The sequence below is a fragment of the Mirounga leonina genome, unplaced genomic scaffold, assembly GCF_011800145.1.
Source record: "Mirounga leonina isolate KUSES-001 unplaced genomic scaffold, KU_Mleo_1.0 Mir_357, whole genome shotgun sequence".
Lineage (NCBI taxonomy): Eukaryota > Metazoa > Chordata > Mammalia > Carnivora > Phocidae > Mirounga > Mirounga leonina.
In genome coordinates this window covers 16460318-16485216 of record NW_023270702.1, presented here as the reverse complement: position 1 = coordinate 16485216, position 24899 = coordinate 16460318, and the positions used below count along the sequence as shown (strand labels likewise).

Sequence of the window (24899 nt, the reverse complement as noted above, 5' to 3'; positions counted from 1 at the left end):
TTCCTTTTTCTCCTTGAAATTGTATTTAAAATTTTCCTTCTTCACAGAATCCTAATGTTATTATGCTTTAAAAAAATGTGTATATATGGGTATATACATATATATGTAATATATATTATATATATATATACACTTAAGTAAGTATGTGTGTGTATGTGTATGTGGGTGGACACACATGGAGAGAGCAAGAGAGAAATTAATCCTTCTGACAGGTTCCTCTCTGGATTTTATGATTTCTAGTACACAACTGATTAAAGACAACAAAAACAGAAATTTGAGAAATAATTATTAAATATAGGAAATAAAAGCTGACTAAAGCTCCCATTTCTAACTTAGATTGATGGGCTGGGTTTATGGTGCTTGGTTAAAGGAGGCTTCTTGCTATCATATATTTTGAACTGTTCTTTTGTCCACTTGAGAGGCTTTTAAATCTTGGAGCAATGCATCGTGGTAGGATTTGGGATGAGTAAAAAATACGTCTTTCTTTTGTGTAGTAGGAGAAGGAAAATTCTGAAAGAGAAGTTGATTTTGATTTCAGCAAGACCAGTTTTAGGTGAGAATACACATGTAATTTGAGGATCTGAATACTGTTTCCTTTAAAGCCCATATAGCCCCGAGAAAGTCATCCTCTACTCCCAGGAGCACTGAACACCCAGTTTAAAGACTAACTAATGTACTGTAGTCTATTGTCTCTTTGAAATTGTCTGCTATGAATTACTGCATGCCTATAGCCCAGTGGGAATTCTCTTCCCCTTTTTCTAAAGATGACACAGTCCTTAACTGTTAAAAAAAAAGTCCCAGGAAATTTTTTTAGACTCCACTATATTGTTGAGAGTGTCTTTATTTAATCATGCACTTTTATTAGTTTAAATGTTCTCTAATTTCTGTCGATGTATCTAAAATGGTACATTCTTTTAGTGTGTAAATTGATAAATTTCTAAGAAATCATCCTTTGTTTTATTTAATGAGTCTGATTTTGTTTTCTATGTTTACTTCTGCCTGTCATCTACTTCTATGGTATTTATCATGCTTTTTTGTCTGTTCTTTGTGTAACCTTCTGTTTTTTTATTTGCAAGCAACCCAATTTTCTATTGTCATTCTTTCTCTAGTGGTTGGACATTCAGCATTCTTATTGTTTTACTAGAAGTTGTCTTTAAATTTTTAGCAAACATACTGGCATATTTTCTTACCAATTTCAAAAATTATTATCTGTAAGTTTCCCTTGCTGAAAAATATCAAAACATTTAGCATACTATTTTTTACTTTTTACCTCCACTCATCCTCACTTCCCAAACTCATGGGAATCACCTGGGATTTTAACTTCAGAATGTTATTTTTTATTTTCTTTGAATTATGCCTATTTGAATTTCAAATTGCATTACATTACACATCCATATTATCAGCAATTATTGCTATTTTTAAAAATGATTACTAAAGGGGTGCCTGGGTGGCTCAGTTGGTTAGGCATCTACCTTGGGCTCAGGTCATGATCTCAGGGTCCTGGGATCCAGGCCCATGTCAGGCTCCCGGCTCACCGGGGAGCCTGCTTCTCACTCTCCCTGTGCCTCATCCCTTGCTCATGCTCTCTCTCTCAAATAAATAAATAAAATCTTTTAAAAAATGATTACTAAAATAAGTAATCTGTGGCAATTGTGACTCAGAAAAAGGAGAGAGAATACAAGTAAACATTGGAGGAAAGAAAAGGAATATGAGCACAGATACACAAAAATTAAAAAAATTGTAGAAGAGTACTGTGAATTACTTTTAGCTAATAAATTTGGAAATCTAGATGAAATGGACAATTATCTGGGAAACCACATTTTCAACAAAAATATAATTATGAAAATTGATAGAAAACCTTTCAAAAAGATTAATGATCATGGAAGAAATGACTGATTTTTTTGCTCAAGAGTTTTCACCAATCTTCAATTCAGATAAGTCCCAAGTTATATAAATTGTTTCAGAGTGAGAAAAAGATGAAGATCTTTTCATTCATTTAATGAGGCTAATATAAATTGATTTCAAGACTAGACAGTCTAAGTACACACACACACACACACACAGAAAACTATACCCCGTCTAATGAAGCTACATACAAAAATTTAAATAAAATATTAGCAAATTTAATTGAATGGTGTATTTAAACAAATTTAAACAAATGGGAGTCTATTGCAAGAATAAAAGAATGGTTCATAGTGAGATATTCAATTAATGTATTCCAGTGTGTCATCTATAAATGAAAATAAATATGATCAGTTAGTAATGGTGTAAAGTTATATTTTAAAAATCATCATTCCTTCCTTATATCTATTAGGAAGCTTAGAATACCTTAGCTTTATATCATAGTCATCAAATAGGAACAAAACAAGGGTGCCTGCTATTACTGCATTGACTCGGTACTGTCTGAAGATCCAACTATCATTAAGCATTGAGCTATCAGTATTGAAAAGGAAGTCAGAATTGTTACATGGATAATAAGGTATTCCACCTCAATAACACAAGAGAATCGATGGGAAAGACACTAGAACTAGTGTTGATTTATGTAATCATGTAAATATAAATATGTTTAAAAGGTAATAGCTCCTATAAGCTAGGTAAAAAATAAAAAGAAAAAAGTATTATTTAGGTGGTACAAACACAAACAAACAAAAAAACCAAACAAAGAAATGACTAGGAGTAATCACAAGAATTGAGACCTATGTGAAAAAAAGTAAATCTTTACTAAAGGTAGAAGAGCTAATAAATAAAACACCACAATGCTGAGTGGGAAGACAAAATAGAAATTAATCTATCCATTAAATGCTGGCCTCATAAAAATCTTTTATTTTTCTTGGTGTATTTGGGGGGGGTGGGGAGAGAGACTTGATTTCTGGGGTCATCTGAAATCACATCCCTGTGGTATTGGCACAGGAACAGGCAAGAAGTCAATGGCACTAACTGCACCAGGGGTTAGCAACCTTGGTTGTACAATTAAAATAACGCTGAGAGTTAAAAAAAAATATTACCCACGCCCAGCCCCATTCCTGTGGATTCTACTTTAATTGACGTTAGGTGGGTTCAGGTTTTGCTATATTTTAAAAGTTTCCAGAGGTAATTTAAATGTGCTGCCAAGGTTGGGGACCAGGAAATGGCTTATGTACATGTAATTATGATAAATAATTAAATTAAAAAGCCTTTCAAATCAGTAGGAAAGGTTATTAGGACAATAAACTTAGGGACAAAAATCAAGCTAGATCCTTTACTAACACTAAATGGAAAAAATTCCAGACAGAAAAATGATACACAAAATAAAACAGAAAAAACTCTGTTCTTTAAATAATCATATTTTAATTATATGTATTTGCTTTCCAAAGACTTGCCCTGTATTCGGCAATATATATCCAGAACCTTAAAAAAATGTTTATACCTGTTGAACAAAAATTCTACTTCTGGAAAGAAATCTAAGCTATCCACAAAGACTTGTATTTAACTGTATATCTATAATTGTAAAAAGCCTTGAATTTTAAAAGTAAATGTGCAGCAGTAGGGAAAAAAAAAACTCTAATTTTTCTATGTTAAAGTTTTTCTTTTAAGGAGATTTTATTTATTTTGAGAGAGAGCGAGCGAGCATGCGAGCGTGCATGTGTGGGGCGGTGGGGGCTTATGCAGAGGCAGAGGGAGAGAGAATCTCAAGAAGACTCCATGATGAGTGCAGAGTCTGAGGCGGGGCTCGATCTCAGGACCCTGAGATCATGAACTGAAATCAAGAGTCAGGCACTTACTGGACTGAGCCACCCAGGAGCCCCTATGTTAAAGTTTGATGCAGAACTTCCTGAATAGGAATCATGTACGGCTTATTAAAAAAATAGATTGCTAAGTCCCGCTGGTGACACACTCAACTCAGAATCAACCCAAGTGGCCTTTTAAGTACTCTGAAATTTGAGATCCACTAATGTGTACAATGAATTTTTTTTAACTAGTAAAAATTATAGTTAGTATTTTCCCCATAAATATGTACAGGAAGGGAATATACCCAAATGCTAGCAGTGTGTTGTTGAGTAGAAAAAAGTATTTTTTATACTTTTATTTTGTAAATTTGATACAATAAGCATTTATTACTTCTATAATTAATACATAGGTTTCATATTAAAAAAGATTTACTCTAAGAGTACCATTAAGAGTCATCTGTTTGGGCGCAGGGGTCTTCCATGACTGTAAAAATTTATAATGGGTTATATCTTATTTTTATTTGCAATTTATTTCAGAGTAGCAGTTACTAGTTAGCTGTACCAGTTTTGAAGTAAATGAGCTGCCAACCATAAGCATGTGAGGCCAGGTCTCATCACTGAAGGGAGTCATTCAAATGAATTTCTCAGAGAATTCATATCAATAAATGACTTTGCTAGAATTCCTGCATAAGTATAAGGAAATTATAATAACTTTATCTTAGTTAAGTAGAATATATTTTGATGTGAGAAATCTGGTCCAAATTGTCATTTTTAATGAGTCAGTTTCTTTTAATTTAAAACCTGTCTTTTGCCTGTTTTTCTCTTGGGTTGTTAGGTTTTTTTTTAAAAAAAATTTAATGAATTTTGAGAATTCTTTTTTTTTTTTTGTATGATAGTCCCCTCTATTGGATGTATTCACCAACAAATATATTTATAAGTATGTATTACAAATATATGCATCAACCTTTTATCTTTTACCTTTCCTTAGGGTGGTTTTTAGTGAAGTAGCGTTCTTAATTCTTATTGAGTTTATTAGTCCTTTAATTTTAAAGTATATCATCTATGTCTTGTTTAATAAGTCTTTCCCTAACTTGAGGTTATAAGGATAATTTCCCTGTAATTCAGAATTTAAAACTTTGCCATTAATTTATCAGGAATTGAGTTTTGAATATGGCCATTAGTTTGAAATACTTCATTAAAAAAGCTTTTGTATTTGGATATTTAAAAAGAAGTACTGTGTAATTAAAAACAAACAACAACAACAAACATACCAAAATAAGTCTTCCTTCTATTTGTGATCCTGGGTTTTGTCTTTCTCTGTTAAAAATTAGACTTTTTTTACTTCTAAAGTAGGCTTTGAAATTTTTAGCTCCCTAGGCTATTATTTAACCTCATAATTTCGTTGGCAGTTTTAACCAACTTTAAAATAGTGTTATGCTCTATAAGAACACTTTGAGATGATTTTTTTCCTGCTTAAACTAGAGTTTAAGACTATCATGAATTTCTGACATGCAATTAAATGTAACTTTCTCAACAGAAGCTAAATGAGAGGCAAACTAACTGATGCAATAAGGAAGCTCTGGGGTAGGAAGGCAGAGAAAGTAGAGTTATTACCTCTTTTAAGCTTTTTTTTTTTGACAGAGTCATGAAGTAAATATTTTTTAGCACACATAGATGCAAATTTTAATATTTAAGAGTTAATCGATGAGACTGTCGTGATGTATTCAAATGTACGATCGTCTGGTTCTCCACATCCTCAAGAATGCTCTGTTCCCAGGGGCCCTGCCAGAGCAAGAACCATGGCTTATTTTGGGGAAGGAAAAGGACCCATCCACGTGGACAATGTGAAGTGCACAGGAAACGAGAGGTCCCTGGCTGACTGCATCAAACAAGATATTGGGAGACATAACTGTCGCCACAGTGAAGATGCAGGAGTCATTTGTGATTATTTTAGCAAGAAGGCAATAGGTAACAGTAACAAAGGTAAGTTATCTACTGGGGCCTATACAAGTCAAAGAGTAATTTTCACTTCATTAGTATAAGCAGTACTTTGATGACAAAAATCTCCTTCCATAAGACTCTATATAATCTGCGTTCATGTTGAGAGGCAGTGGTTCCTGACAAACTTGACTGGATGGGGCTTACATGGGCAGCAGAGTTCAGGTACAGGAGTGGATTTACAGGATTTGGCATCATGCCCTTTTGACATTCTCAGCCGTTTCTGTACCATTCTTTCTCTGGATGTAATAAAACTGTCAATCTTGTTGGTATCCTTGAAGACTTAGAATTGACATTTACTTCATAAAAAGAAAGAAAAAATGAATTTTTTTAAAGGGGGTGAGGGTGGGGAGAGGCAGAGGGAGAGAGAGAATCTCAAGCAGGCTCCATGCTCAGTGTGGAGACCAATGTCGGGCTCGATCCTAACCACCCTGAGATCATGACCTGAACCGAAATCAAGAGTGAGAGGCTTAACTGACTGCGCCACCCAGGCACTCCCCAAGAAATGAAAATTTAAAGATGAATCACAGAAAGGAACTTCCACTCTTACTAATATTTTAAACAACCAGGGTAAATTTAAAAGTAATTGCAAAAAGAAAATTATCTTTTGTAGAGTTTATTCTCTGAAATTTAAAAACATTAAGGAAAATGAGAAATAATCTTCCAGTATAATACAGTAATAGATGTTTTATACTTAGAAAGGTCCTTGAAAGCTGAGAGTAACTTTAATGAAACAACTACTGTTTTAAGTGAATAAAAAAGTAGCTATTTTGTAGAAAACTATGGTTACATTTTATGAAAAGAAAAATCACCTCTTTATGTGTATTGAAAGTTCATAGTTTTGATGCACTGGACTTTCTGAAAATTAGGTGTCTATATTTGAGCATTCTCATTTGCTAACATCTTTTAATTGCTGAAGACAATGCAAAAATAAATTGGATGCTGTTAATATGATTCTTCACTGTCTGAGGAGCTTCCCAGCTTATCAAATCATATTATATATTTAATATTATTAAATAGTATACTTATATATAAGTATTAATTATACCTTAACTTTTAAATTCCCTTCAATAATTTAAACTACGGTTAAAAATTGAATATATAATTCTTTGTATTACGTCAAATTTCTGAAGCAGTAGAAAAACATAAAAATTCAGTAATTGTACAATGTTTTTACTATATTCCTATGTAAACCTACTTTAAAGTATGAAATACCATATTTATTTCATTATTTATACATTTGTTTTTATAAATTCCTAGAGTTGTAGCAACACGTACTTGATACCTTTCTATGGTTCCAATGCTACCATACCTCAAATAAAAAGATTCTGTCTTAGACCAGCTGGATTACTGAATCTGGCTTATTAACCTATTGATTTTGTATTGAAGTTCAAGACCTAGTGACTTCTTTTTGTTTTTCTTTTTTTTAAAGATTTTATTTATATACTGTAGAGAGACCACAAGTGGGGGAGGGAGAGGGACAAGCAGACTTGGCGCTGAGTGCGGAGCCCAATTTGGGTCAAAATCAAGAGTCCCCCGATGAACAAACTGACCCACCCACGCACCTCCCTAATGACTTCTATAAGGGGATTCAAACTCAAGCCATTGGTTATTGGTCATCTGATGGGATCCTTTTATAAATGAACTTCATTTTGCTTTCTAATTTTTTTTTTTTTTTTGGAACAGTGGATTTTACAGCTTTAAATAGATTTTACATTTTTGCAACCTGGTGCCTTTCCCCAGGATGATGTAAACTTTCAGTTTTGCTTGCTCAATATTAATTGCATCATTCTTTATTTTGGTATTATATATATTGACTGACTCAGGGCATGTTTTTCTAATATCTTATAATTTGCTGTGTCATATAGAGGACTCATATCCTAAGAGATGAGAATTAAAGTTAGCATGCCTCTGAGATCATTTGGCAAATTAATGATCTTGGTATACACATTGTTGAACCTCTTTCTTTCTTTTTTTTTTTTTTAAAGATTTTATTTATTTATTTGTGAGAGAGAGAATGAGAGAGAGCACATGAGAGGGGGGAGGGTCAGAGGGAGAAGCAGACTCCCTGCCGAGCAGGGAGCCTGATGCGGACTCGATCCAGGGACTCCGGGATCATGACCTGAGCCAAAGGCAGTCGCTTAACCAACTGAGCCACCCAGGCGCCCTCTTGAACCTCTTTCTGAAGAAATAACTAGTGCTGATTCCCTATTGAGCTCCCTTCTACCTGAATATAATGGGAGAATATTAGTGTTGACTAGATTTTCATGGTCTTGGTGCAATTCCCAGCCTTCTCTTCTTACACAGATAGAAAAACAGTATCTATCAATACTTTATATCATATACTTAACCAAGGAACCAAAATACTCCTATAGACATTCTCCTCCTTTCTAAAATTATTTTTGAAATAGTCATACTTTTATTTTCTTTTGTACACCACTTTTTCATATATTTTAATTTTTCTTTTTTTATGCTCTTGATCGAGTCTGTTATCTTGGGAAGTTTGACTGTATCCCCTTAAATACCTCTTAGACTGCTTAGTAAACCCTTTCCATAAATTACTGTGCTATATGAGTAAATGTAAATGTGAATTTAGATCAGAATCCTATTCTGGGAATATGCTTTGCTCCTTTAAGTTACATTTTTGTAGACATGGCTTGGCAATGTTGTGTATGAAAAGCAAGTAATTTAGACCAGTATCGCCTTTGCAGTTCTCTTGCTTTAACATTCCTGGATCCAAAACAATCTCTGAAATCAGCAGAGGAGGAGATGTAGGTACCTACAGCATGATGTACTGGGCAGGGTCCAAGCTGAATATGGGAAACTTCCTCAAGTTCCTGACCTGCTTGTGAATTCTTGGTTAATTGAGGAGACTTTTAATTTTTATTATAAGAAAAAGTATCCTATAATTTGAGGAGAGAAACATTTTGGAATAGAGAAGGAAGCAGCAGGAGAATGTGTCACGTGTGTCTTTACCCCACTATGAGCAATATGGTAGTCTGATTAATAACCTCTTGTCTGCTTCAGAATCCCTCTCGTCTGTTTGTGGTTTGAGATTACTGCACCGTCGGCAGAAGCGGATCATTGGTGGGAAAAATTCTTTAAGGTAAAAGGTCTTTCAGAGGAGATTTTCCATATTACAGAATTATTTATATACATACAGTGTTACAAATTGGGGTTTTTCTACTATTATGTAAGGGATTTATTTTACTTATTTAATTTTCTAAATTAAATACAGATTACACGGAAAATTTCACATTGTTTTGACCTACCTTTACTTTATATAGACCATGTTCTTAGATCGCTACCTTCTGATTTATAAGATAGATACGTTGCTGAAAAGTTATGTGGCAGAAACTAATTTAACAGGAGGTCTGAAAAAATATATATAACTACACAATTCGTTTAATTTAGAATATATTTGTTTTGGACTAGACTCTTTTAATATAGTTTTTTTTATTTGTTGCATTTACTCATGGAAAATCAGCACTTTGCTTATTAAATACTTCTTTAGGCTGCCTAGGTGAGGTAGTGGGGAGAGAAAATACGCTTCAAACAATGAAGTATAAAGAAGACTCAACTTGATTCCACGAATGTCAGAGATAGAGGGGATGCATACAAATACCGATGAGCAAATCTTCAATGTGGCCTGCTCAGGGTTCTAGGAGCACCATTTTCAAAGTTGCAAGGGATTTTTACCTCCGAGGGTCCCTTTTACACTGCTTTTCTTCCACCTGCACGCCTTCCGAGTCATTGTTTTAAGGGATGCTTTTCTTTGCTTTTTCTACCGTATATGGACTGAAGTGGCTTACTTTCGTCCTAGGGGTGGTTGGCCTTGGCAAGTGTCCCTCCGGCTAAAGTCGTCCCATGGAGATGGCAGGCTCCTTTGTGGGGCCACGCTCCTGAGTAGCTGCTGGGTCCTTACAGCAGCACACTGCCTCAAGAGGTACGTGTCCCCCTTTCCAGACGACTCAGCTGGGCTCTTACTTGCCAGTTCTTCCGATGCCCTCCTTCTCTGTAGTGTACTGGAAACCTGGGGTGACAGAGCCAGGCTACCAGTCTTCCTTCTGTGCCAACGGCACTGTGGAAGTGGGGCAGGTAAGGGCAGGAGCAAAGAGAGCCCTCAGGAAGCTCCTGCGGTACTAAAGCAAACTCTAGGGAGCAGAGAAGATGTGTTTGGGGAGGGGAGGCAGCTATGTTAGTGCTTCCCTCAAGAACATATCTGAAGAGGGCGCCTGGGTGGCTCAGTCCATTAAGCGTCTGCCTTCGGCTCAGGTCATGATCTCAGGGTCCTGGGAGTGAGCCCCGCATTGGGCTCCCTGCTCAGCGGAGCAGGGATCATGTTTCTCCCTCTCCCTTTGCTTGTGCTCTCTCTCTGTGTCAAATAAATAAATAAAATCTTTTTTTTTTAAAAAAGAACATATCTTGGGGGTGAAATCATATCCCAGTAGACCTAGAAGAGACCTCAGATTATCTCGTTATAAACACTAAGAATAGGGAGTGCAATTTTTATTGTTTTTGATCTTTTGGGTCTTCTTGGTGTTTTGTGCCTTTTGTGCGTTTTAAATTCCTCTGTTTGCACCTTCTAGAAAGTCAGGTTGCATCCTGATTATTTCCTCATGTCCCATTTTATCAGTCCAATTGAAGTCTTCCCAATTCAGAGGGGAGGCCACACAGAGAAGATCAGTATGCCACAGTCACACTGCTCATGGGTGCAGTGCCTGCACTAGAACCTGGATCTCCTTTCTTCTTGTCCTGTGCTCTTTTGTGGGCCTGGCTCATGGCCATTTCCTCAGCGTGAACTTTAGTATTTCAAAATGTATACCAATCCTTGGCAAAATATTGATAATTAATGAAGCAAGGTGATGAGTACAGGAGTCTCTTGAAAGAGACCTTTTTCATACTTGAAAATGGTCATAATAAAGTCTTACGTAAAATGTGTAACATGTCACTGAGAAATTCTTTTTTTTTTTTTTTAAAGATTTTATTTATTTATTCATGAGAGACAGAGAGAGAGAGAGGCAGAGGGAGAAGCAGGCTCCCAAGGAGCAGGGAGCCCGATGCGGGACTCGATCCCAGAACCCTGGGATCATGACCTGAGCCGAAGGCAGACGCTTAACCATCTGAGCCACCCAGGTGCCCCTGAGAAATTCTAACAAGCAAAAATTTGTTTTATATTTTTCCTTATGTGATATCATAAGGCTTCACTGTGTATTTGTAATTTATCCATACAGATTTTGTTCACTTTATCTACCATGTGAATCTTAACTCCTGTTGTAAGATTACATCACAGCTTATTTATTCCCCTACTAATGGAGAGTTGGGTGGTTTCCATTCTCTCACTATGAAAAAACAATGCAGTAGTACATATCCATTCTGTGTTTCATTGGGTACATATATGTGGGAGCATTTTGCTAGAGTATGGCACATTTCAATTTCACTTGGCCCTACCAATTTCCTTTCTAAAGTAATTATATCCGTTTATATCTTGGCAAAGTGCAAGTCCCTCTTTACTCAAATTCCCACCTCAACTTGATACTATCAATAGTCTTAATTTTTGCCAGTCTTAGACTTTTTGGATTTCTTTTTAATTCCATTTCCCTGATTAGTGTCTTCCTCTTTCATGAATTCTTTGTTTATATCCTTTGCTTATTTTTCTGTTGGATTTTCTTTTTGTAATTGATTTAAAAAATTTGTTCTGTGTACATAGTCTATGTTGTTATGTGTTACAAATACTTTTCTCAATCAGGGGTATGTCCTGTTACTTGTTTAAGATCTTTTTCTTATAAAGATATTTTAATTTTAATATGTTTAAGGTGTGTCAATTTTTTAAGTTTGATAAAAATTTTTATATTTTATTTAAAAATACTTTCCTCGTCCTACATGATGAAGAAATTATCTTAGTTTTTCACTAAGAAAATTTACAATTTTGCCTGTCATGTTTAGGTTTTTAATCTGTTTACAGTTTTTTTTGTATGTATGGTATGAGAAAGGAACCTAACTTTATACTTTCATGGATAGTTAGTTTACCAGCACTTTTTACTGAACATTATATTCTTTATGCAATGATTTATCACAACTATGTTGTATGCCAAGTGCAGAGTCTGAGGTGTGGGGCTTGATCCCACGACCCTGAGATCATGACCTGAGCTGAAACCAAGAGTTAGACACTTAACCACTTAACTGACTGAGCCACCCAGGCACCCCAGGGCACCATTTTTAAAGTGTGGTCTTTCTACCACAATATTAGATACATTCAGCTTGTTAAAAATCCAGATTCCTGGGCCTCTATTCCAGATCTACTGAATCTTTGGAGCCAAGCCTCAGAAGTTGGCATTTTTGTCAAGCATCTCTGATGATTCTTATGAACACTAATGGTTAAGACCCACATAGGGACGCCTGGGTGGCTCAGTTGGTTAAGCGTCTGCCTTCAGCTCAGGTCATGATCCCAGGGTCCTGGGATCGAGTTCTGCATCGGGCTCCCTAGTCAGTGGGGAGTCTGCTTCTCCCTCTGCCTTCCGCTCCCCCTCCTTGTGCTTACAGATAAATGAATAAAATCTTAAAAAAAAAAAAAAAGACCCACTTGCCCGGTGGGTAAAATAGAGTATGATCTGGATGTTTGAAGAATGATGATGAGGAAGAATATATTGGAGTTGACAGGATACTTATCCATGTCCTATTTGACATATTAATCGCTGAGCTGAAAAAGACACCCGATGGTAAATTAATTATATTTTTGGATGCCAGGAGATTTGGGAGGGGACACATGTTGGAGATAGGATCCATGATGGCAAAAGATCTTGATATGCTGATTCTAACAAGCAATGTGGAATAGGGAGGAAGTCAAACGCTGACTTTAGTTCCAGGAAACTTGGCTTAAGTGTTGCACAAGTGAAAAGACCTTATGAGTTTTAGAGTCCTGCAACCTTCATACAAGTCAGTGATGTAATGCAGTTGCCCACAGAGTTAATCAGTTGTGGGCAGCACTGACAGAAAGGAGCAAGACAGCAGCGATGAGCCTTGCTACTCTGTGCTCAAGCTATTGTCAGAGGCAAAAGTATTGTCACTATCAGAGAGAACTGTGCTCAGTTCTGGGTGCCACATCATGAAAAAAATGACATGGTACACCAAGGAAGGCAAACAGACAGGGGAGGTTTTGTGGAATTGGATTAGATTTGTTACCTGTTGCTTCAGGTACCACAGATGTTAATGGGAGAAAAGATAATTTTCTTTTTAACATAAAGAGTTGTTTATTTTTTATTTCTTTAACACTAGGACCATTCAAAGATGAATGGGCTGTATGTGGGAGGAAGAGTAAGTTCTGTTATGAAGTGTGTTCAAGCTTAGAGGTTGGATTCATGTACTGGTAGAGGCTGAAGGTGGATAATGCTAGTTGAGAGCATAGTGGTGAAAAAACATGAGACATATTTGAACAGTGGCAGTTATTAGTTAAGATAGTGATCTGGAGTTCTGGTAGTAGACTTAACAGTAGAGAATCAGGAAAGGCCTGGAATGCCAGGATAGTGAATTTCTGTTTCATTCACTAGGTGGTGGGAAACCACTGAAGTTTTTGAGCCTTGAAATGTGATCTAAGAGTTTTAGGAGATGAGTCATTTGGAGATATACAGGATAAATCTGAGGAGGTAAAGCAAAATTATTAATCCAGGGGTCTCTGAATGAGCTTCAAATTATATGAAAAGTCTTTGCATACATGCTTCCGAATGACTCAAATTGGTCCATGTTACCAAGTGATTAAGACTCACTATGGTTGGAACTAGGGGGAGACTGATTACAAGGCTATTATAATAGAGACATAAGGTAGAAAAGGAGGGAAAGAAGGTAGAGCCGCTGTGACTGAAATCAGTAGGACTTGGTACTGTGTAACAAAAGACTTGGATCTGGCCATTGAGACCAAGGTCACAGTTCTCCTCCAATTTTGACTGTTTAATTTGTGGAAATGATGGAAATTATTTAGCCTGTTGGAGCCTCAGTTTTCCCACCCGTAAAATGAAGGCAGTAACATTCCATGGTGAGGAACAAATGATCTGCTAAGCATCTGAAAGTATTTTATAAACTGTAAAATTCAAAACAAATATTGGCTATTATTATGTTGGGGTTCAAAAAAAGGGAATCAGAGATTATTATTATCAAAAGTAGGAAATTCAGGATGATTTTAATCCACTGACTACCAGAGAAGAAGAAGGTAGGAAATTACAGAAAACCTGGAGAAACCTGTCTTAGGGCTTAGAGTTTGGGCAAAATAACTCTGGAGGTTCAGTTTAGATTATCCTCCTCTTGATTAAGATACCTTGTCTTTCAGGTCTCTGTTAAAAGTTATAGACTTCAGGGTTCAAGGATTAAAGTTTTGAAGTAGGGAAATTACCCAAAAATTCTACTTGAGGTTGAAAACTTTAATCTGAATTTTGGGTTCCCTGGAAGGTCTTTTTCTTTTTCTTTTCTTTTCAGTACATGTTTGGGTTTGTTTGTTTACATGTCATTATTTCTGCCCCGGCATGCTCCTTCTAGATTCCTGCTTAAAGTCAGTAACCATCTCACTTCTGTTTATAAACTGAGTGTCTAGTATATTACTTGGCACAGAGGAGATATTCCTAAATGGTTGTTGCATGATGAAAGTGGGGGGGCTCAGTTGCCAGATAGTGGATCTATTTAAGAATGTTGGACTCTTTAGAGGATGGTGGTATTTTAAACCTAGATCAACAGATAATTCCTTCCATATGTCATTTCTGAATTTCTTCCCTTTATCTGCTCAGTATAAGATAAAGACAGTTGATTGAAAAGCAGAGGAGCAGATTATGATATGCAGCATTTTGATGTGCTGTAGATATAATGCAAGATTCTTTTAATGTGTGTAGGGAGATAATTGTTTTGCAAATGTCTTTTATATCCATCTGACTTGGCCTGTAACCTTTACCAGATTTCATAGACTTCCTTTTTTACAGTGCCTAAGGAGGCTACAGCTCACATCTTTATTGCAGTAAGCCTATTAAAAAGCTAAGGTCACTCACTAGTGATTCAGAATAAGCTCCCAATTTTGTTTTTTTCTGGGTTCAGGGACTTTGTGTTAAAATAGCCCTCCTTTAATCATCAGAAACTCTGAAATTTGCAAAAATCAATTTCCTTTGGAATTACAGGGAGACTGCCTTGTAGAAGAAGGATCATCAGGTTCTGAGAGGTTATCTTCCTTATAGATTTCTTGGGAGTCTAATTTATGATTTTTTTAAAAGATATTATTTATTTGAGAGAGAAAAAGAGTGAGTGAGTGGGAGGGGGAGAGAGAATCTGAAGCAGACACCATGCTGAGTGCAGAGCCTGATGCAGGGCTTGATCCCAGGACTGTGAGATCATAACCTGAGCTGAAACCAAGAATTGGATGCTTAACCAGCTGAGCCACCCAGGTGTTCCTTGGGAGTCCAATTTAAGGTCTACTGGTCGTGGACCTAAATTTCATATTTTGAAATTAGCTCTCACTCCCTTTTTTTATTTATATCTCCACTGCTTTAACTACTGGACTTCTGTATGTGCTCTATAATGGTTTCTTGTTCATCAGGCCTTCCTTGGTGCCTAATTCTTGCAGTGATGATATAGGCCAGTGTTCTTGAACAGCTATTTGTGAATAAGGCATACAGTGCTATTACCATCTGTGTTATTTTATACTGTAGGATGACAGCTTTTTATGTTTATTTGTTTTGCCTTTATAGTCATTCTTTTATATAATCCTCATGTCAGAATAATCTAAGAATGATGGCCTGGGAGGTTGAGATCAGAATGCAGTTACTTCAGATCCACTATCCTGTCATATTCATTTTATATAGTCTCTTTACATGATGTGTACTTTATTGTAAGGCTGACAGAGTTCCATCAAATTCTAATTTGTTTGTAACTTTCACATGTGCTGTGTCCCAAACACTTTTTTATGCCAACATAATTAGGGTAACTGAGGTAATTGGTGAATCACCATTTGTAGGCCTTCTATCTCATTTTTCACATTTTTCCTAGTGTTACTGCAATGCAGACTTTGGAATGCAATATCCTGTTGGCGTTTTGAAGTGGAAACTTGGAATAAATCAAGTTTTTTGTAGTCCCTATAAACTTACATAATATAAATTATTTGCTTTTGGTATTTTCTACTCTAAACTGTATCATGAAATGACCCTCTCTCTATTGTGGTGCAGCAATATAATTGAGAGAAAAATTCATGAATATTACACTAACTCCTTTTAGTTGCTTATTCTGGTAACAAGCATCATTTTGGAAGAAAGAATGAATGCAAAACAAGATTCTTTCTGTAATTCTACTGCACTGCAAATTTGATTTGATCAAGAATATAGCTTTACCTGATTTTATCTTTTTGATTTTTTGCCTAGAAACACTTATAGCAGCTGGAAATTTTCAGAGATTGTTGCTCTGAAATCAGGAATGTCTAAATCTTTGTAATTAAAAAGATGAGCCACAGAGATAGTGGAGTCTCTTTTTATTTTTTTTATTTATTTTATTTTATTTTTTTTAAAGATTTTATTTATTTATTTGACAGAGAAAGACACAGCGAGAGAGGGAACACAAGCAGGGGGAGTGGGAGAGGGAGAAGCAGACTCCCTGCCGAGCAGGCAGCCCGATGCGGGACTCGATCCAGGGACTCCAGGATCATGACCTGAGCCGAAGGCAGTCGCTTAACCAAATGAGCCACCCAGGCGCCCTGGAGTCTCTTTTTAAAAACACAAAGTGTCAGGTGCTTAGCATATGCTTCATCATAACCTAGTATCTAGTAGAGTTCATTAGGAACATGGTCTTTTAGTGCTATACATAATACCATCAATCATGCTAAAACCATTTCCTGAACACACACAACACACACACAATATATAAATGTGCGTGTGTATACACACACACACACACATACACATATATGACAGTGCAAGGTTCTATGGAGAAGGTCACTTCTCTCTAAGCAACTGTAACCATTTACACAAACAACTTCAATCACTTTTTGAGTTTCATCCAGACAACACAAAAAAACAGATTCTAGTAGTAGCAGATGTGTAGAGGTTGATGTAAAAGACTTTCTGAAGATGTGAAATCTATGTAGGAAACATACATAAAGAATAAGACCCTGCAATATGAATTAAATTTTATTTTTATTTATTTATTTATTTTTAAAGATTTTTACTTATTTATTTGACAGAGACAGTGGGAGAGGGAACACAAGCAGGGGGAGTGGGAGAGGGAAAAGCAGGCTTCCCACTGAGCAGGGAGCCCGATGCGGGGCTTGATCCAGGACCCTGGGACCATGACCTGAGCCGAAGGCAGACACTTAACAACTGAGCTACCCAGGCACCCCAACTTTTATTTTTAATTTCAGTAATTTTTTGTTCTTAAACTCTAAATCTCAGAAAAATGGGGACATTGGATTTTACTAAACTGCTGTGTTTCAGATCCTTTCTTGCTCAAGCTTGTCTGGCAATTTCATCTAATTTTTATTTGAGGAGGAGTTGAAGGCATTTCAGCAAAGCAAACAACTGGATGGTGTGTCAGCCAAACCTAAAATGTTTGTTTTAGAAGCATTTTTGAATATAATAAAGTCTGTCAAAGTAACAGAAGCTCAACTAGAGTTTTTATGTTGGGAAAAATAAAAGATTCCTTGATATGTTTTCTTAACAAGTCTACAACTATAGTAAATGTTTTCAAAGTCCACAATCATATTGGGAACCTCAGCCAAAGTGTTATCCCTGAAGTATATAATCACACCCACTGAGAGAGGTGACAGTAGAAGACAAATATTTGGTTAGCTAACTAATCCAGTCTTGTGTTGGATGCTCTTCAAATTCCAAGCATGTGATTATTTCTAAGAATAATTGGAGTGAAAGGAGTGTGGGAATCACTGGTTAGGTTTAGCTGGCCCATTTCCTTAAATTAGGACAAGTTTAAAAGTATAGGTACTAATAGATTCATTTTGACAAGAATGATGCTTTTTCTCTTCTTCTCAGGTAAATATTTTTGTTTTCAGTTTAATATCAACTGCTGATTGGTGAGCATACTAAATTTGGAGTATATTCAAAACTATTGGCTGAAATCTACTTGATTCGAGAACATAGTATATGCATGTAACATGTATGGGTTTTGCGTTTTGTTGATACCTTTATGTAATCTCGTATGATGCTCACTTCACCTGGTGAGAGAGTCCAGACATGCAGGGGTAGGAGTTACCACTGTGCCTTTAAGTCTTTGGTGTAGTGGTTCTCAAGCTTGACTGTGAATTTGAATCACCTATGGTCCTACATCAGCCCTATTAATATTCTCAGAGACTGTGTGACCTGGACATTTATATTTTTAAAAGTGGTACAGGTGATTCTGGTAAACAGCAAGCATTAACAAGAATATTAGATATTTGGGAGATTTTTTTTTTTTTTAAAGATTTTATTTATTTATTTGAGACAGAGAGAATGAGAGACAGAGAGCATGAGAGGGAGGAGGGTCAGAGGGAGAAGCAGACTCCCTGCCGAGCAGGGAGCCCGATGCGGGACTCGATCCCGGGACTCCAGGATCATGACCTGAGTATTTGGGAGATTTTAAAAAATGCAATAGAGGGGTGCCTCAGTGGCTCAGTTGTTGAGTGTCTGACTCTTGATTTCAGCTCAGGTCATTAACTTGGGGTCGTGAGATCCAGCTCTGTGATGGGCTCTGCACTCTGCACAGTCTGCTTAAGATATTCTCATTCTCATTCGCTCTCTTTCTCTCATCTGCCCTTCCCCCGAATGTGTGCACTCTCTTGCCCTCCCTCTCAAAAAGTACTAGAAACTTTAGTGATGGTGTTCTAAGAACTGGTGAGAAGCTGACTCTGATTTAAGTTAGGGATGACAGTGTACATATGTAGATGTGGATGTCTTTGAGAACAAGTTGTTTAACACACATTGATTAAGACTTCTCTGTGCCAAGCACTTTGCCTAGTGCTGAGGAAACAAGAATGAGCATGGCACGGTCCTTACATTTACGGAGCCTTTAACTGGGAGGACCTGACATCTTAACTTAGTCTTAGAAACTGTTATGAACGCGAGGACAGTGCGACTGGGAGTGTTCGAAGACAGGATTGGCCAGTTTTCGGGCAGGGCAGGAAGAGCTTCCTGGGAGGTTTTTGACTTGAGACTTGAGTGATAAAACCAGTTTTTGCCATTTTGGGATGGCGGGGGTGATGACAGCACAAATAGTCTGAATAAAGACAGGTGTATGAGACACCTCTTCAAGCAACTAAAAGGACAGGGGCATGGAGAACAGGCTGGTATCAGATGGGCAAGGGCTATTCCTGGATTAATTTGCATATCAAGTAAGGCATTTTGAACTTTATTGTGTAGATAATGGAGACCCCTTGAAGGGTATACAGAAGAGTAGTTATATTGTCAGATAGAAACCTCACTCTGGCTGCAGTGTGAAGAAGGGACTGAAAAAGTTAAAATTCGAAGCAGCAAGGCTATCGGACAGACTATTGCAGAAGTCAGGCATGAAGTGACACATTAAGACAAGATTGCTCAAGACTTTAACACTGGGGTATTTTAAAACAAAATTTCCTTGTTGCAGTAATGTCTTGTTTCTTTGTTTACTGGCTGAAGACCCAATTTTCAGATAATGTAGAATGTATTTATATGGCTAGTTTAGATACAAGGATTATTTTAGCAAAGCATTGCAGCTCTCTTTCAAAGAGTGGAAAATATTGTTGCAATGACTTTTTTTTTAGGTCAACAGTAATGTAATTATCTGAAAGGATATAAAAAGTTCACATATGAAGGGAATGTCTCATAATTCGGGCTTAAAAATTATAAGCAATGTAAGAGACTGCATTACAGAGATAATAAGGGGTGCCTGAGTGGCTCAGTCTGTTAAGCGGCTGCCTTCAGCTTGGGTCATGGTCCCAGGGTCCTGGGACTCGGGCTCCCTGCTCAGCGGGAAGCCTGCCTCTCCCTCTCCCACTCTCCCTGCTTGTGTTCCCTCTCTCGCTGTCTCTCTGTCAAATAAATAAAAATCTTAAAAAAAAAAAGAGATATAGTAATAACAGGATGCCTAGTTTATGCCAAACTATTTCTCTAGAGCAGTGCTGTGTAGCAGAAATACAATGTGAGCCACAAATGTGACTTTAAATTTTCTAGTAGCCACATTAAAAGATAAAAAAGCCAAACAGGTCGGGGGCACCTGGGTGGCTCAGTTGGTTGAGCATCTGACTCTTGATTATGGCTCAGGTCATGATCTTAGGGTCGTGAGATTGAGCCCCAAATCCAGCTCCATGCTCAGTGGGGAGTTTGGTTCAGAGACTCTCCCTCTCCTCCTGCTCATGCGCACTCTCTCTCTCTCTCAAATATTTAAATAAAAAAAAACCAAACAGGTTGAATTAATTTTAATTATATTTTATTTAACTTGGTATATCAAAAATATTATATAAATATATATTTATATAATACAAATATATTTATATAAAATATAAATATAAAATATATTTTATAATATAAATATATATTATAAATATAAAATATAAATATATATTTATATAAAATTTGGGATATAAATATAAATATATTTATATATAAATATAAAATATAAAATTGGGATATATAAACATATATATCCCAATATATATATTATAAAATATAAATATAATTTATATATATAAAATATAAAATATTTATATTTTATAATATAATATATAAATATAAAAAATATATAAATATAGAATATAAATATATATTTATTTATATAATAAATATAATAATTGGGATTATTATATAAAATATAAATATAAAATTGGGAATATAAAATATAAAAATTGGGATACTTATTATCTATGAAGACAATATATTTAGTATTCTTTTTCATACTAAGTATTCAAAATACATTGTATATTTTATACTTTTAGCACATTTCAGTTCAGACTAACCACATTTCTAGTACTCCAATATCCACATGCAGCTACTGGCTACAGTACTTGACAGTGGAGCTCCAGATAATTTCTTCAACTCCATTCTAAAGATATATGAAACATTTCAGCAGCACTTTCAAGGATGTATTCGGCAATTTTTTTTATTTTTTTAAGATTTGAGAGAGAGAGAGCATACATGGGGAGAGCAAAGCAGGAGGGGCAGAGGGAGGGGGAGAGAGAATCTCACGCAGACTCCACCTTGATCGCGGAGTCCCACTCAGGCCTCAATCTCATGACCTTGAGATCACGACATGAGCCAAAACCAAGAGTCAGACAGAGGCTTAATCGACTGGGCCACCCAGGTGTCCCTTGGCAATTCTTCTTCTCAGAAAGGTGTTACATCACTTGAGGTTTTACTTCAAAACCTGAATACATTAATTAGGCCTACTGAATTTTTATAATATAGTATATCAGTGCACAGAAAGTAGAAGTGCGAAGTATTTAAATTTGATTTTTCTCCATGAGTATTTTTACTGTTTCAGGATGTGAAATAATACCAAACTTTATTTAAATTTTGAAGTGGAATCCACAAGAGTATATTCTCTGCGAACAATGTATAAAAAGCCTTCTGAATTTTGAAGATCTGTGATGACTTAGGTTGGAAATGGAGAATCAAGGAATCACAGGAAATTATTAGTATTATAGATCAACAATAGGTGGCTGAATAAGATAAATCATCTTTGTTGTATTGTTCAGTTTTTTGAGCTAACAGAGTTAAGAAAATTACTTTATATACTGCAAGCCCTATATAGGGGTATCCAGTGTTTGAGCAACTTAGAGCTTCCAGTAATTTTACAGGAGGAAATGGGAGGTTGTATTTAAGTAGGCAGTCACTAGAAAATTCCAAGGTTTGAATACTGACTTCTCTAAATTCACATTCAAGCACAGGTCTTGTATCCAGCCTAATACTTCCAAGTTTTCATAAAAAGAATTAAGGCAAGCGCTGTAACATGTATGTTTTCCTATCTCACAGTCAGATGCTAGCACAAAGTAGGTGCTGAGTTGATGAAATCATAGTTGGAATTTTGGCAGATAAAAAGAATGAAGAACTGAGTTTTTGCAAAAGAGTGATTGTGGAATCCAAGCCTGGTAAAAAGGGAAGTCATAAGCAGAATGAGATTGCAATGAAAAAAAAACTAGTGGGGTCACAGGATTTAATGGGGTTGGAGTCTAGAGCTGTAAAACTGTACAGAGGTGGAAAGTAGGAGATGCTTGAAATCAAGACTTCAGAAGTTTATAGTATTTGGTGAATACCAGGTCTGGGACTCACGATGGGAGTAGGTGGCTGAGATGGAGACTAGGCTCACTGCAGGTGAGAAGTTATGGAACTAAAAGGGCGTTTTGGAAATTAAGTCATTAAGAATGTTTTAAGCAGTGGTAGGGGTTAAATAAGCGAGGTGCTATATAATCTTAAGTAAGAAAGAGGAAGTAACCAGGAAGTGGGGTGGATCATGTATTCTATGTCAGTAGTTCTCAACTGTGGCCAGTTTGCACCAGAGGGGACATAGGGAATGTCTGGAGACATTTTTGGTTGCCACAATTGAGGGGTGTATGCATGTGCTTTACTGGCCACCTTGTGAAGAGAGACCAAGGATGCTTCTAAACATCCTACAATGCACAGAACAGCTTCTCTCTTACAACAAAGATTTATCTGGTTCCATATGTCAACAGTGCCGAGGTTGGGAAACTGCTTTAGGCGGATGCACCACAATCACGGTATGTTGGTTGAAAAAACAAGCTGAGAACTATCAATCCAGTAAATATTGTTTCTACTTAAATTGAACAGTTTAAGGGAAAAAGACGCATTAAAAATATCCATTCATTCACTCAATCAACAAACAGGCTGCATTTCTACTTAACAGGGCATCACTGTTACAGGTTTTTAAGATTCATCAGTGAACATAAAGATCCCTGTCCTGAGATTAAGAATTCCTCATATCAGTGAGATCATGTCTTTCTCTGATTGACTTACTTTGCTTAGCATAATACCCTCTAGTTCCATCCACATCGTAATCTCAGGAAACAAACTGAGGGTTGCTGGAGTGGTGGAGGGTGGGAGGGATGGGGTGGCTGGGTGATAGACATTGGGGAGGGTATGTGCTATGGTGAGCGCTGTGAACTGTTTAAGACTGTTGAATCACAGACCTGTACCTCTGAAACAAATACATTATATGTTAAAAAAAATAAAATAAAAAGAAGATAGTAGGAACAGAAAAATGAAGGAGGGAAATCGGAAGAGGAGACGAGCCATGAGACACTATGGACTCTGAGAAACAAACTGAGGGTTCTGGGGGCGGGATGGGTTAGCCCGGTGATGGGTATAAAGAGGGCATGTACTGAATGGAGCACTGGGTGTTATAATGCAAACAATAATCATGGAACACTACCTCAAAAACTAATGATGTAATGTATGGTGACTAACATAACATAATAAAATTAAAAAAAATCCATGAATATCTTTATTCTTAATACCTGTGTCTTAAAAGTTTTCTCTATGCGTTTTGATAATTATCTAAATCCTCTAAGAATACATTAGCAATTAAAAAAAAAAAAGATCCCTGTCCTTGGATGCCTCTTGTTTAAGCAGAGACAGAGAGCTATAAATGTAGATGGTCTGTTAGAAAGTGGTGTTATAGAAGAGAGATTAAGGATATTGGGAGTGCTGGGGAATGAAGGACAAAGGGTAGACTGCAGTTTTAAATCAGGTCTCACTGGGATGATGTCTGGACAGATTTAAGAGATGAGAGAATATAATGAATGTGTGTTGCCCTGCAAATATAGTTTTGGTTTGCATTCACTTCACAGGAAAGGGGTAAAGTGGGTTGTGCTTGACTTCTGCCCTAAATGAGCTTCGTGATGAACTAACATCTTGGAAATGATAGAAAAACAAAGACAGCAAATACAAGACAGTAATTTTGCTCTATACTCTTTGTTCCTGTTTTGATCTTTTGTCATTATGGGAAAAACAGGTTAATGATTAGCTGTTATTTTCCTCCTGTGCTCCACATTTGCTCCTCAGGAAACAGTTACACAGGAATCTGGATTAAGCAGTGAAATGATGAAATGGGTTTAGAGTAAACAACCGAGAGTGGTGGGGTCAGAGAATAGGAAAAGGTAAACTTACAGAAAGGGATAATGATTAGGAAGAAAGGCTTGCAGTATCTCTCTTTACCTTCCCTGCTGACAGTTCTGTTTCCAACAGCTTACTAGCTCTCTGCCTCTCAGGTATGGTAACAGCACAAGGAACTATGCTGTTCGGGTTGGGGATTATCATACTCTGGTGCCAGAAGAATTTGAAGAAGAAATTGGAGTTCAGCAGATTGTGATTCATCGGGAGTATCGACCTGACAGCAGTGACTATGACATCGCCCTGGTTCGATTAGAAGGACCAGAAGAGCAGTGTGTTAGATTTAGCAGCCACGTTTTGCCGGCCTGTTTGCCACTCCGTAGAGAGAGGCCACAGAAAACCGCCTCCAATTGTTACATAACAGGATGGGGAGACACAGGTAATGTAGATAATACAAAGGACAGGTGAGACCTGGGCACGTTCTTGTGTCTGGGATTATCAATACTTTTGGGTGTACAATGGGAATGAAAATCTTAAATGGGTTCAGGCTTAGTTGTTTGGAAATTCTGCCAAGTGTGTGATGCATGCATGTAATTTGGATTCATATCCTGAGGGTACTGTTGGTTAGTTATTAGCACAAATTGACAGAACTCAATTGCCTAATGGGGTAGAGAATCCTGTACTTTCAGTTCCACAGACTAGTAAGGAGACAGAGGAACGGATTTTTCATTTTTAAGACCCTACTCCAACACTTGGGCCTGGCTGCTATATTTAAAAAAAATTTTTTTTAAGATTTTTGTCAGAAAAAGCACAAGCACGGGGAACAGCAGACAGAGCAGACAAAGGGAGAAGCAGGAGCCTGATGTGGGCTTGATCCCAGGACCCCGGGATCATGACCTGAGCCGAGGGCAGAAGCTTAACTGACTGAGCCACCCAGGTGTCCCAACCGCCCTTTTAAAGACTTTTGTCAGAGTGGCTATATTTTTAAAAGCTTTCCCGGAGGACTCTGATTTAACTACACCAGCAAAGGGCCTTGGTGTTTGATGGCCTTGCTTTCTCTGTAATGAAGGCCACTATCAAACTCAATTTTATGGAGAATCCCTAAAAATAGAACAGACAAAAGAGAGCCATTATGAAGTGGAGATCCAAC

General features: G+C 36.8%; 1 protein-coding gene across 1 annotated transcript in view; it reads left to right on the top strand.

The window, feature by feature from the left end:
- Positions 1-24899, top strand: part of PRSS12 (serine protease 12) — a 74820-nt gene that overhangs the window by 46663 nt on the left and 3258 nt on the right. The window contains exons 9-12 of the mRNA XM_035030333.1: positions 5485-5690; positions 8733-8811; positions 9529-9651; positions 23908-24188. Coding sequence (XP_034886224.1) covers positions 5485-5690; positions 8733-8811; positions 9529-9651; positions 23908-24188 — 689 coding nt within the window. The remainder of the gene's footprint in view (positions 1-5484; positions 5691-8732; positions 8812-9528; positions 9652-23907; positions 24189-24899) is intronic.